Source organism: Terrapene carolina, unplaced genomic scaffold (genome assembly GCF_002925995.2).
Source record: "Terrapene carolina triunguis isolate 2854851 unplaced genomic scaffold, T_m_triunguis-2.0 Scaffold165, whole genome shotgun sequence".
NCBI classification, from domain to species: domain Eukaryota; kingdom Metazoa; phylum Chordata; order Testudines; family Emydidae; genus Terrapene; species Terrapene triunguis.
In genome coordinates this window covers 2,640,317-2,655,053 of record NW_020664516.1, presented here as the reverse complement: position 1 = coordinate 2,655,053, position 14,737 = coordinate 2,640,317, and the positions used below count along the sequence as shown (strand labels likewise).

Sequence of the window (14,737 nt, the reverse complement as noted above, 5' to 3'; positions counted from 1 at the left end):
CCCAACTATACATATAATATGATGGGAGCTAATTTAGCTACAATAAATCAGGAAAAAGATCTTGGAGTCATCGTGGATAGTTCTCTGAAGACGTCCACGTAGTGTGCAGAGGCAGTCAAAAAAAGAAACAGGATGTTAGGAATCATTAAAAAGGAGATATAGAGTAAGACGGAGAATATATTATTGCCCTTATATTAATCGATGGTACGCCCACATCTTGAATACTGCGTACAGATGTGGTCTCCTCATCTCAAAAAAGATATACTGGCACTAGAAAAGGTTCAGAGAAGGGCAACTAAAATGATTAGGGGTTTGGAACGGGTCCTCTATGAGGAGAGATTAAAGAGGCTAGGACTTTTCAGCTTGGAAAAGAGGAGACTAAGGGGGGATATGATAGAGGTCTATAAAATTATGAGTGATGTGGAGAAAGTAGATAGGAAAAGTTATTTACTTATTCCCATAATACAAGAACTAGGGGTCACCAAATGAAATTAATAGGCAGCAGGTTTAAAACAAATAAAAGGAAGTTCTTCTTCACACAGCGCACAGTCAACTTGTGGAACTCCTTGCCTGAGGAGGTTGTGAAGGCTAGGACTATAACGGGGTTTAAAAGAGAACTAGATAAATTCATGGAGGTTAAGTCCATTAATGGCTATTAGCCAGGATGGGTAAGGAATGGTGTCCCTAGCCTCTGTCTGTCAGAGGGTGGAGATGAATGGCAGGAGAGAGATCACTTGATCATTACCTGTTAGGTCCACTCCCTCTGGGGCACCTGGCATTGGCCACTGTCGGAAGACAGGATACTGGGCTGGATGGACCTTTGGTCTGACCCGTTCTTATGTTCTTTGCAAAGGTGCTGAGCGCCCACGCCTCCCATTGACGTCAGCCGGAGTTGTGGGTGCTCGATACATCGGGGGGGAGGGGGCTCCACCCAAAGCCAGAGGCATGTTTTAAAGTTTGTTTTTGATTTACCCCAAATCAGTGGCTAGAACCCATGGCTCCATCTGTTAGTTTAATGCTCTATCCACTGAACCATGCTGCCCAAAGGTGTATGTCACAGGGCGACTGCCCCTTTAAGGGAGTTGGGGCCAGCCTTACCTATGACTGATCAGCAACCTCCCAGCTGAGACCGATGGGTGATTATAAAAGCCAGCATACAGCCCAGCTGAGAGAGAACTGCCAGGACTCCGGAGGCTCTGGCAGAAAGCCCCTGGCTTAAGGGGGACAGGTATAAGAAGCAGGTTGGCTCCTGGGGAAGCCTATGGAGCAGGGAACCCCCCAGCATATGGCCTAGGAGGACTGGGGGAAAACTCTCCTTTGCATTACTTTGTGAGCTGTGTTTGTCCGTGAAGGAGACAACCTGAGCCAGACTTTGGGGTGTGGCCTCAGTCCTTCCAGGGCTGCAGGAGTCAGCGATCCTACAGCTGGCTGGGTTAATCCAACTGCGTGGCTCCCATGAATCTCATTCACTACCTGCTAAGCAGGGGTGAATTTCTATTCTCCTGCACTGCAGAGATGTGTATCGTAGGGTCCCAAATATAGCAGGAAGGTCCCAAGTACAGCTGGGCAAATGGCGTCAAGCTATTATCTGCAAATATTGGTTTGAAATGGAGAGTGAAATTCAATATTGCCAGATTAGCGACTGGCACTGGGAGAGTAACGAAAACGAATGAGCAGTTTCAAAAAATCATGAAATTCTTCATGTTGTCTGCCAAAGCCGTAGGGAATGCTTAGCTCAGACACGATCCCTAACCAGCCTCTATTACCAGCCTCCCACAACTGCTCTTCCAGGGTGCAATTCATCCCTGAGCAAGCAGCTAGCACCGCAGGTAGACATCACTTAAACCGTGCTTATGTGGGATTTAGATAGTACCTCGGTCTTCGGCACAGTGGCCAATGTCTCCCTCTAGGAGCCCAAGGCAGCTTCGGCTCCTAGACTAAAACCAACATAAGCTAAATAAGCTCATCAGCAGATCAGAGCAAGTTGCAACTCCTTACGACTTTTCCCTCTTCCTGTGTTCCTCTGGCCACCAGGGAAACACTGCTTGAGTGGGACAGCAGCTTAACCCAGGCTCAACACCGTGCAAAGCACAAGCATCACCAATCTTGGCGGTGCCAGGGCTCAAGTGGGGAGTGCCCTGGCTAAGAATTGCCCCAGATTTGAATCTTGTTTGTGTTTTTTCTTTCCTGTAAATTCAACTACACTCCACCAGGAGCAGGGTGTGCACCCAAAGGGAAGGGGCATTGCTGAAGTCCAACACACCAGGCGAGGCCCCCACTTAGCTCTCTCTCCCTTTTCTTGCAAGCTCCTGTCGACTTTGAATCAATCTGTCCGGCAGAGGGGGTTTAACCGAACAGGACAGCTGTGTCCAGCAACATGCCAATGGACACATCCGTTTTCCTTTACACACCACAGGGCTTCACACCCAGAAGGAAAAGTAGCTCCCACCAGTTCCGCGTAGAATCCATGTAGCGTTAGCCCCAGTCTTCCAACATGGAGACAACAGATCCAGCTTTCACTGCTAGATGCTCTGAGGCATCTACATTTTAAACAGAATTTTTGTCTGTCACCAAATAATCGTTGGCTCGACTGTCTTACGAGAGAGGGGGGCAGTAACGCCAAAATGGACAGTGCCTTATCAGACAGGAGCTTTCACGTTACTGGGCATGATGCAGGACTCGCTGGGCAAGGTTCTCCCACCAGTTACGCTGCGAGTTAGGGTCCATTCTGGCCTTCAAGTCCATGAAGGGACCCAGGCACCACTGACTCCGAACGGGGAAAGGAAAGCAGAGGGTGCGGCGGCTAGAACTGGTGGAGAAAGCCAGCAGGGGAAAAAACTGTCACCATTAGCAAGGTCGTATCTCAAGGCTTAGCTCTTCTAACCTAAAATTCCCCAGTGTGGGGTTCAACCCAGCCCGGGGAGCCCTGAGCGTGACCATACCCCGGCACTGCTCAGACTCTTCCTCGAGCACCTGCCCACGCTGAGCTCAACTTAACCCTTTGCTCACCAAGGCCCAGGAAATGACATTTTGGCTAGTGCTGTCAACGCCGCGGCTGGCTATCACTGAGAGGAAGCAGGGATGCTACATGATGTGTCCTTTGCCCTTGGAGTCTGCAGCCAGAGTAGGACTCTAGGGCAGGCGCACTGGGCACGGGTTGTAGCCCTTTGTAACGGAGCATCGCGCCCTCCCACCCCATCTAGTGCACACCGCAGCATATGGGACAAGCAGCAGGGCAACTGGCCACACCCGATAGCCGGCAGGCCACACCTCCATGGTGAACTGCCTGGCACTGGGCCGCCGAGCACTTTCTTGAGTACTGGATGAGACTCCTGTTCTGCAATGGGGCCAGCACCCCGCCCTCTGCCCTCTCTTGACACTAGCACGTCCAGGCAGCCCCAGACGAGGCTGTGGGGTTCCAGTGTGAGGGAACTTGATTTAGGTAAAAACACACACAAGCTGCTTTTCAAGGTAAGAGGAAATAGGATGGTCTCCCAGGGGCAAGGAATCTGCCAGTTGCCCAGAGGTGCCCTGGCCTTTCCATGCCAGTGTGCTGCCTGACTAGGCCAGTATTTCAGATGGGTGAGAACCCAGGGCACTAGCTTTGTACCCGGGAGGCTGCAGAGCTGCTCCTAACAGATTGGGCTCTTGTACCAGATTTGGGCAGGCTACCAAGGCTGCTCCTCAGAGAGCGACACCAGAGATGCGTCTCCCCTTTAACGCCTTGCCCGGAATCACAGTTGTGAGCCTAAGCAAGGTGTGTTACACACGGCGCCACCTAGTGTCTGAACACTACAACACCGTTTAGCAGCATTCCATTGCATAGCTCAAACAAACTGCGCAAGACAAGAGCTCCATGAATAAAGAGCTGCCGAGCAGGAGCCATTTGCAGTGCTCAACCTTTATTGGTCCAAGAAAACCTACGAGCAATGCTGGATCCTGGCCTATTACCATATTAACTAGCTATGTACAGATAGCTCTTCTGCAGCAATCTTCCAACACTGTGAAAGGCGAATGGGAGCCTAGTTCGGCCCCAGGGCAGTGCGGGCCTGTTCCAAAGCCCACGGGACCCATTGGAAAGAATCCTATTGACTTCACTGGGATTTGGCGCAGTCCATGCATGAGTAACGAACTGAAGTCAGGTTTCAGGGGTAGCCGTGTTAGTCTGTATCAGCAAAACCAACAAGGAGTCCTTGTGGCACCTTAGAGACTAATAAATGTATTTGGGCCTAAGCTTTCGTGGGGGTAAAACTTGTCTCTTCCAAAAGAGAACAGGAGCCCTAGGAGCAGAGGAGTTCGAAGCTGATGTTGAGACCTGGGAAATCAGAACGAGAGAGAGAGATGGGGACTGAGTAAAAGAGGCAAGAGACACAGGCAGAGGAAGAAAGCGTGGGAGAGAGAAAAGCCAACTAGAAATGGACACCTCTGTAAGAGGTAAGGAGTGAATGAGGGGCAGAGGATGAAATGACAAAGAGAAAGAAAACTCAAAGAAGACTAGCGAGCTGGATTTTGCTTGGCACTAATGCGCCTCCTGTTTTAATTGCATTTCCCTAGCCATTAGACTCAATCCCTTGGCTGCCTCTAGTCTGAAAATCTTCAACTCCGCTGGGGCTGAGAAATCATTTTAACTGGGCGCAAGAGTAAACAAGGCGCATCGACCCGCCAGACACCCGTGCTGTGTGCTGACCGGTCGGGTAACCTCTGCCATTTTCATTTGCAAGTACAGCCCCTTCCCAGGGCCCAAGAGATGGGTTAATATTTTCATTTGTATGTGCAGCCACTGTCAAGGAGAGAAATGACCCAAATACAGCAGCTCTGCACTCCAATGGTGCACTGAGCATGCTTCCCTTGGGCCTACTGTGTGGCAGACGGCAGAGGCATCACATTTCCCCAAATCCCTCAGTAGAACCCCCAGACCCTGCCATACAGGACCACCCTGAAATCACTGGGTGAAATCTCTGGCCTGCGTGCTGCAGGAGGACAGGCTAGACTAGCACAACAGTCCCTTCGGGTCTCTGAGACTTAGTGGGAAAGATTCTTACTAACGTGAATTAAGACAGTTTCAGTCCCAGCTGTACTCCTTGCTTCCGATGTTGGGGAAGAAAGTGGGTGAGGGGATGCTGCTGCAGTGGGAACTGGAGTTGTTAAAGCCCAGCCTTTTGCAGCATTCAGGGCACTGGTTGGAAAAGTGATTGAGCAGAAATGACTTTGTGACATTCCACATTGAATCTCTCAGCGAATGCTGATCACATCTGCTCAGTTTATAAGTCAAAAGAAGGCAGAGGAGGATAAATCCTGTTCTTGTTGGCAGTGGTGTAAATCCAAATCAAACCACTAATTTCAGTGACGTTACTCCAAATTTACACCGATGTAACTAGGAGCAGAATTTGCCATGATTTTTCTCATACCCGGCAGCACGGAAACCTCCAGCTGGGTTCTCTCTGCCTCTTCCATCGTTGCTGGTAATAAAGTTTCTGCAGCCAGAACTCAGCTCACAGTTTTGGAACAGAATCGAGTTGGTACTGTTCGATGTTAACGAGAACCCAGGTAGCTCTCCCCTAGCTGCAGTGACTCTGCCCGTGCAAAGAGCTCTGGGGTTATTTTAGCTCAACCAGCAATAATTCTTTGAATTGCTTTGCGCTCAACATCCAGCATATTTTTCCTGACTGTCTGATTTAAAATAATCACAAGTGCTTTCAAACGGAGATAGAAACTAATGTGGGCAGATTTTGAAAGCAAATGAACCCAAGCCACTGCCTTCTGTAAATGCTTCCCAGGATCACTTTTGCTGTTTGTTTACTGAGACTTGTTGGGTTGTGGAGTGAGAGGCAAGTCTTTCTTAAGCAGGTGGCTTTGTTTAATTGGTCTCTGCAATGCCCTGAAGGGAGAGATGATAATCAGGAGAGGTTTCCTTCACAGGTGTTGGCGAGATGAAGGGTGGAGAAGGGAGGGGGAAGAGAAGGGCCCCAAGGACAAGGCTGAAAACAAAAAATGATGATTTGGATGAACAAACCTTGAGCCACAGATGGAAAGAGATGGAGATAAAGGTGGATGGGACACTCCCGTGGAATCTTTGTTCTATCCTTGGATCTTACTTAATTCCTACTTCACTGCTGCCACTGACTCCTCTCCCTTGTTCCTGAGCCTTGCTGTTCACCTTGGTTCTTGCTACAGGATTTTAAATCGTTTTGTATTTTCCCTTCCCCAGTTTATGACCCCAAGTGCCTGGAGGCTCCCTGGACTTACAAGCGAAGACCACTCCATGATCATTCCCTAGTGCCTCTTCCCCCCTAGACTCAACTTCACCTTCTCACCCCAGCTTTACCATGCTGCGGAGTTTCTGCTAGAGAAGGGCTAAGCTGGGATCATCTGGAGTCCCTCCAGATTCAGGGGTGTTTCAATTTGGAGCTTTGCTTCAGGCGAACGTCTGTTTCTCGCCTTCTGCTCTAATTGCTGTCAAAGTGTGATGCAATGGCAAGGACATGGCTAATGATAAGCTAGCATGACAATAACAATTGGCAGCCATGCCAAATAAGTGGCCCCCGGTCTCCTGGGAAGTCCTCTTCTCTCCTGCCCCATCCAGATGTACTGATTCACCCATAAATTGCAGTTTACACATCAACACCCTGTTTACTCAGACTGTGTGTGTTTATTAGATGTTCCAGATGTATCAGGACTGATGTTTTAACCCCTCCACAAATACAAGGCTCCCCACCAGTCTGTTCCAATTAGCAAATACTTCTAGAGATGAAAGCTCTACAAGGAGATTTCCGAGGAGAGTTTAAGTAGCTGAGCACCAGGTCATTGCATCTTGATGACCTGCACACCCATCACCCTGATGCTGTGCATGGAACTCCCTGCCTTTTGCTAGTGTTCTGGCTTATTCCTGCGGGAATCCGAGTCTTTCTCCCGCTTCACGGCTGCCGTTTCCTTCTGATGGAAGCTACAGATCCGTGTCCCAGGAAAGCCCTTCAGCACCTTTAGCCTGGGGGAAGAAGGGAGCGCTTGAAACTAATAAGAAGTTGTTTATTTATTGTAAACACTCAGGCAGCCTGTACATCAGCGCTCCCGCTCCCCTGTGAATGAAGATCCTGGAGACTGGCTTCCTCCTGCTCTGTCTGGGGAATTCCATTCAATACCTTATAGAATGGAATTCCCACGAAGGACATTCCTTTTGTGCAGGATGGGTGGGATGTCAAGGTTTCAGGACCAGGTAAATGGATGGATTACAAGGGTCTGCAAGTGGCTATGATTCAGCGCTGGCTTACCTGGCTAACTAACTCTTGATAGCAGTTGTCCGTATGGAGAAGCTGGGCATTTTGACCCTTCTGCACAGCCAAGCTCACTCCCTGCTTCAAGAGGGACACGGAGAGGAAGTTAGGGGATCGGACGTGCACAAGGGGTTTCTTTCTGCTCCACTATTAGGACAGATTTAAAGCCAATTTTCATTTTCAGGTTGCATTGACATCTCTGGGCTCAGATGGGTCAAAACTGCGAAAACTTCACTTGCCATCTGGTTTTGAAGCCAACAGCTGACTGAAAGGACACAACAGACACCTCTAAACCTTCACCTAGGAGATGGTGCTGGCTGTCATGCCTGCAGACAGCTCACCCCATCCTAGCATACCTCTACCCGCTTAGCGTAGCTTGTTACCAGCATAACCATCCATATTCCATCCCCCCTGCTACTGCACAGAGGACAAAAGCTACAGAACTGACCAAAGATCTGGACTCTTCACACAGAGATTTAAGACTGGGGTCAAATTCAACCCAGGTGCAAACAGGTACAACGCCACTGACTTCAGCTAAATTATGCTGGGTTACCCCAGGGTTTAATTTTAGTCCAAGTGTCACTTTTATTCCCCATCAGATCTGGACCTTGCTGAACATCAAACAGAACCAGCAGAAGGAGGATTATTGGGCGGCCTGGCCTAGAACACAGAACAGTACCACAAGGGATTGGAGTTAAGATTGGGGGAGTCCAGCAAGCAAGAACTATTGGGGTAACAAAGCAAAACACCAGCCAGCTCCATATTTTAAAAGGCAGCTGCAAAATTCCCACAAGGGCACAGCCTTGTCACAAGCAAAGCCAGACCCAGCACACTACAGTAGGAGTTCGTCCTGTGTCGCTTAGGATGCTGGTGGCAATGTCACACCAAACAGAGCAGATGGGCCGGGAGACTCCTAGGTGCAATACCCAGTGCCCGGCTCTCCTAGCTGGAGCCGTATAACAATAAAAAGCCCCTTAAAACGTGCAGTTAGGAAAAGTTTTGTTTTACAGCTGTCCCAATAGAAAAATATACATTTCAAAGCCCGAATGCACACAGATCTGACTCTAGCACTAGCACACAGGGATGGATTTTTATCAAATATTTAAGGGTTGTTTTAAAAATCCTCCTAAAAGTATCTGAGATTTAAAAGAAGTTTTGGGGGTGAGGTTCTTACTGACCATCAGAATCGTAATGTTTCCAGATGTCCAGGAACTGGGATGCTGTGAGCTCAGCCAAGTGCAGGTAAGGGGTTTGCTGCTTCACCGCCATGGTCAGCTGCCAGGGCAACCCTCAGTGCTGCTCTCTGTCTCCTCTCTCAGCTCCAGTGATCTCGCCACCAATATCTCCAGCCTCTCTCTGCTCTGCCTTTATATAAACCCTCCGGAGCTTGCACAGGGCCCTGGCAGCCACTAGAGGGCGCACAGTCGCTGAGAACCTAAGATCTAGCCAGAAAAAGGAAGGGAATGCAAGAGAGAAATGGGTAGAGACTGGGAGGTGTGTGGAGCATAAGGGGGTGAGGCGCTGAAGGGAGGATCTGAGTTTCCAGGATTTCGCTAACATCCGGGGGTTTCTATGTACAGGAGCCAACCGATCTAGTTAAAAAGATCCAGCTCTCTGGAATTGGTGTCATTGATCTGCTGAGAGGTCACCAGCCCTAGCATGGTACCCTCCCTACTGAAAGTGGCTCTGTGTGCTCCAGAGTGAACTGGCCGGCTTGCTGGGCTCTGGGGTGAGACAGACCAGTTGGACCCATTGTAACGGAGTCCAGAGCAAAGTGGGCTGAGCTCAAAGACTTTCAAGACTCCCCTGGGTTGTGGCACCCAAGCCCTGGGACAGGACCTGGGTAAGAGAATTCAGTGCTGTTCTGGCTTGGTCCAGCTGTGTAGTAAGGAGAAATAGTTATCTGGTGGTCACTGTGAATCCGGCCAGCTCCACCACCCCAAACTGGTACTCGTTGGCCTCTTTATTGTCAGTCTCAGCAGAGAAACCAAGGCCTGGGAAGGCCAGGGAGACTGAAGTCCCCTCTTACTCTCAGAGGCTGCTGTGATCTGGAATGCTGCCCCCCCAGCTCTCCAGCCAGTCCTTCCCCCGGGTATGTGGCTGTGCTACTCCGTAGCAGTGTTGTATCCATCAAGCAAAGTATTAACAACTTCAACAGAACTTTATTTACAGTGGAAGTCCCTTTTCCAAGCTGTAGTTGCACATTCGGTAACTCTCCCAGCCTCCTCAACTCCTCTCCCCTCCTTCCTGTTTCCTGTCCTTTCAGACTCCCAACAGCCAGTGCTCCCAGTTCTAATAATCACACGCAGCATCTAAAGACCACAAGCAGGCAGCTCAGAGAGGATAAGAGTTCTAGCCCTGCTCACCCAACAAAGAATCCGTTTGGGCTGAAGTGGTGGAGATGTATCGTCGTGGAGTCACAGGCTGGCAACTGCAACAGGCCTTATTAGTGGCCTTCCTTACAAAGCAGCCCTTCTAGAGCGCGGGTCCAGCTCCTGGTGGGATCACTGGGGGATTGCTGCTGCCTCTTCCCCGATGGGCCTGTTCACTGGGGAGGGGAGGTGGGTCTCTGAGGCTGTCAGTCCAGAGCCTTACACAGGCACTGGCCATTGACAATTAAAAGAGAGACTCAATCTGGCCCAGCTGCTGTGCTGGATAACAAATGACATTCCGAGGGCTCCCCTACAGGATCAGAGACAGTGGCGCTCAATAGCACTAGACAGATGCGATCCACACTGAGCAGGCTAGGCCAGAGCGAGGGATGTATCTTCGTTCCTGGCCCACCCTCACACAAGGATCTTGCTGTAACAGATCAGACTGAGCATGCCTTGGGAAATATCACTGTCTGCTGTTGTGAGGCCCGGACTCTCTGGTCTCTTGCTCTCCAACCCAGTGGGACCAGAAGGGCTGGGAGGTGGAAGCGTGATCAACTTCCCGGTGGCCGGGTTACTGTCATGACCTGCTAGAGAAATATCTGCCTGCTGATCATGAGCAACATTAACTGAGCTCTAAATAATAATACCACCTAGCTCTTCTACAGAACTTTTCAGCCATGGATCTCAAAGCAAGGAAGGAGAGAAGCATCATTATCCTCATTTGACAGATGGGGAAACTGAGGCACAGAGCGGCGAAGTGACTTGCCCAAGGTCAACCAGCAGGCCAGTGGTCTCATCTAATATAGAGGCCGATATGGTTATTGTCCCTATAAATGCCTGATCCTGTCTCTGAAATTGCAAAGCCCTTGGCACTAACAGCACCTTATGGCAGCAGGTTTATAGGCCAGCTGTGCATCTGGCAGGGAGGCACCTAGTGGAAGTGAGAGAGAAGCAGTTTGGGTAGGGGGGGCACTCTGGGTGAAGGGACCGAATCCAGTTCTGGTGTAAGAGGGCAGGACTGCCCTGATGCTGAATTTGGCCCTGGAGAGATCTGGAGTAATCAGAGTGTAATCCTTCTGCCGGGTGGAGCTGGCAGCAACCAGGGCCGGGTTCAATGGCTAGGGGGTCCTTTTCAACACGAACTGGCTCGTGCCCCCACCCAGTAACCTGGGAAATTACACACCAATCCTGGGTGCCTGAGAGGCAATACTTCCCCACTCGCAAGCAGAGTCTGAGTGTAGAAAAGAAACTTAATGAAAGGAAGGAAGTCCCCTGACATTAATTAGGGGAAATGCCACAAGTAGGATTTATAATCATAAAACTGTGAGCAGGACACCCACCCCAGAGTGTGTGGGGCGGTGTCTTCTGCTTCATGTTCTTCAGTGCTAGAACCAACATGCCCCCCTCTACTCCCTCACCACACCCCACTCGCAGTGGCTGTCCTTGGGCAGTGAGGACTCAGGGTTCAGAGGTGCACATGGGTGAGTTCACCTCCCACCTCAGGAAAAAGACACCTAGAAGAAGACCTCATCACCTGGCCACCTTGCCAGCCACTGCTCCTCGCTGCCTGGCCGCCCTGCTCACCACTTTCACTGGCTGCCCATCAGTCACCTCGTGCTGCCACTTGCCTCTCTGCTGTGACCTCTGTAGGTCAGTCTCTTAGTGATTTTTAGCTCTCAGCAGGCTGGGCAAGAACACTGCCTGACCGCAAGTGATTTCAGCTCTCACTGAGTACTTAACATAACAACAGGTTCCTAATGGAGCCTATTTAGCTCTGTCTTTAAACTGTGGGGAGGAACAGGTTATAGGACCAGGGACCCTTAGAGAGACTCCACACCTCCTGGCTGAGAAACCTGTCCCCACCCCTCTTACAGGCGTCTAGCATTCGAGCCCCTGGCTTAGCAAGTTCCTTTCAGCTGAGGGTGACCCCCTCATTTGGGACAGGTTAAGCACAGTTCTGCTCTCCTTTATTCATACAATAAAGACAACAACACTGATAACAGCATTTCACTCCCCTGCATTCAGCACTAAAGTGATTTCTAACCCAATACCAGCCAAAGTTGATCACTTTGAGCAACACTGTAAATACAGGTTTCAGAGTGGTAGCCATGTTAATCTGTATCAGCAAAAACAACGAGGAGTCCTTGTGGCACCTTAGAGACTAACAGATGTATTTGGGCATAAGCTTTCATGGGCTAAAACCCACTTCATCAGATGCATGGAGTGAAAAATACAGTAAGCAGTGTATATATTACAGCACATGAAAAGACAGAGTTGCCTTATCAAGTAGGGGGTCAGTGCTAACGAGGCCAAATCAATCAAAATTCAATTTAAAAACTTCAAAAACAGATTTCAATGAGAAACTGCAGAACTGGAATTAATTTACAAACTGGACACCATCAAATTAGGCCTGAATAAAGACTAGGAGTGGATGGGTCACTACAAAAAGTAATTTTCCATCTGTCGATACTCACACCTTCTTGTCAACTGCTGGGAATGGGCGACGTCCACCTTGATTGAATTGGCCTCATTAGCACTTACAAAAAGTAATTTTCCCTTTGTTGATATTCACCCCTTCTTGTTAACTGTGGAGAATAGGCCACTTCCACCTTAATTGAATTGGCTTCATTAGCACTGACCCCCCACTTGGTAAGGCTTGGGATGGGCCTGGGTTTTGGAGCAGGAGGATCTGAATTTCTATCTCTGTTGCTGTTGTAAAGAGTCATGGAGAGCACCATAGTGATGGCTTTGAAGTTCCTCGTTGGCCAGGGATTGGTTACAATAGGAACTCTCTGATGACGTGGGTACACGTGTATGGTGACTGATGCAGTGTGAATTCTATAGTGGTATTAGCCGTGTGTTGGTGAACAGCACCAAGCATGCTCTGAAATCGTGCTGTTACTCACACACTGGTAAATATAAAGGAACTGGAGTCTCCCTTGCCTGGAACAGTCTGTGCCTGTTGTTGTCAAAGAACATTGCTGCTGCGGTTGCATCCCCTTTCCAACCTATTATTGTAGGCCCCCTGCGTACGCTCTGAGGTGGGTGCAGTTTCCTGCTAGGTCACCGGGATGGCTTGCTGTTGCTTCTCTTTATGACAGTGGCATTGCAAGAAGGTCTCTGCTGCTCTCCTCTTGGTCTAACTGCACTGTCTTGACTTCTTCTCAGGCACACCGGGTGTTGTTTCAACTTGTTGGCCCTGCCAGCTGTCTCATTTGTCCCAGAGCGGAGTTCTGCTTCCGTTAGCACAGAGGATGCAAAAATCAAACTGACCTCTTGTACAGGAATGTTGCATTACTGTTGGCAGCATGGAGCCAACACAAACCCACACCCTCAAATGCACACACCCACCTCCCTCCCCGCTACACACAGACCTTATATACCACCGAAAGTGGGCCAGGTGCTTCACAGACAAGTGGAAATTCCAGGGCCCTATTCTGAGCTCTCCCAAGAGTAAATCAGTGATAACTTGGGAGTTAGACCAGATAACCCTTCTAACACTATGGTTCTAGGAGTGTAATTCCACTGAGGTCAAAGGGCCAGATCCTGCTCTAGTCTGTGGCTGCTGTACACCACTCCAGCGGCACAAAGCTGCCTAAACCCCACTTAACCAGCCAGCGGAGGGAATGTTCGGGTGGTAGCTCTAATCCACCCCTCCAAGCCCTTGGTGCAGGGGATGCATTTAGGGACTGCCTGGGCAGTCCCTGGGACAGCCCTAGGAGGCCATTGGCAGCCAGCACAGTTTACAGCACCTTCTGGCTACTCTGAGCTATGCTAAGGGGCCAGTCCAATGGTGGCTGAGGGTGGGGGATCAACGGCATCTTTGCCTCCCCCCCCACCCCCCGAGCTGTATGGATCACTCTGCAGCCATAAGCCAGGGCCTGGCTGACGTGGAGCTATCTCAGGCCAAAGGGACCTCAATCCCTTAATATTGGGGAGGGATAGCTCAATGGTTTGTGCATTGGCCTGCTAAACCCAGGGTTGTGAGTTCAATCCTTGAGGGGGCCACTGAGGGATCTAGGGCAAAATCAGTACTTGGTCCTGCTAGTGAAGGCAGGGGGCTGGACTTGATGACCTTTCCAGGTCCCTTCCAGTTCTAGGAGATAGGATATCTCCATTAATTTAATCCAAGGGACCCCTTCTGGCACCTCAGTGGGACTGCGCCAAGTGGGAGACAGGGCCCGACCCAGGGAATAGACACCTGTGGTGAGAAGGAGGCGATGGTGCTGGGCACAGACTTGGCAGTGCCCTGGCTTTGGGGACGGGGGGGCTTGGTTTCGTTACTTGGATCGTTCGGGTTTGGTTTCAGTCTATGGGTGCCCTTCTCTGGGGGAAGTGTGGGAAGCAAACGAGGAGGCCAAGCAGATCCGAAGGGTGGCTCTAAGAGTGGGAAAAAGCAGAGAGACAAATGGGAAGGGGGACTTTGGCCCAGCACCAGCTCAGAAGCCCAAGGGCACAAAGGAGGGCTAAAGGCCCCTCCTGAACTGCACCTCTTGATGGGTGCAGCCCAGGATCTGTCTCATGGGGCTCAGGGCAAGCTCACGGCCAGATGGAGCGATTCACCAAGGAGAGCTTCCAAACACAAGCCGTGGAGGTGATGCTGGCCAGGAGCAGGGAGATGATCGGCTTTCACATATGCATTCCCAAGGAGCTGCAGGAGGTGGAAGGAAATATCCTGGGGGGCAAAAGCACAGAAATGTGCCCTCCATGTCCTTGTCAGGAGAGGGGCAGAGGGGACCTCTGAGACTGGTGCACAGCGCCATGGGACCCACCTTCCCCACCCTCATGGGAGAACCCCGGGGGCTGGTGCAAGAACCTGTGACTGATGGGAGGAGGGAAGCTAGCGTCTACAGCACAGCAGCATCATAGGTGCTGGAGCTGGGGGGGAGCTGGGGGTGCTGCAGCACCCCCTGGCTTGAGGCGGTTTCCATTATATCCAGGGTTACAGTTTGGCTCAATGGCTCTCAGCACCCGCACTATATAAATGTTCCAGCGCCCCCGAGCAGCATGACACACACCTTTCACCTCATTCTTTCCTTGACAATGAGCTATAAATAAACCCAGAGAGTGGCCTCTCTACTCTCCTTCCCT

General features: G+C 50.3%; 1 protein-coding gene across 1 annotated transcript in view; it reads right to left on the bottom strand.

Annotated features, from left to right (window-relative positions):
• The window catches only part of LOC112108955 (calretinin), a 55,772-nt gene extending 47,174 nt beyond the window's left edge, over window positions 1-8,598 (bottom strand). The window contains exon 1 of the mRNA XM_024203278.1: window positions 8,450-8,598. Within this exon, the coding sequence (XP_024059046.1) occupies window positions 8,450-8,540 (91 nt within the window). The 5' untranslated portion in view covers window positions 8,541-8,598. The remainder of the gene's footprint in view (window positions 1-8,449) is intronic.
• Between the last annotated feature and the right edge of the window lie 6,139 nt (window positions 8,599-14,737).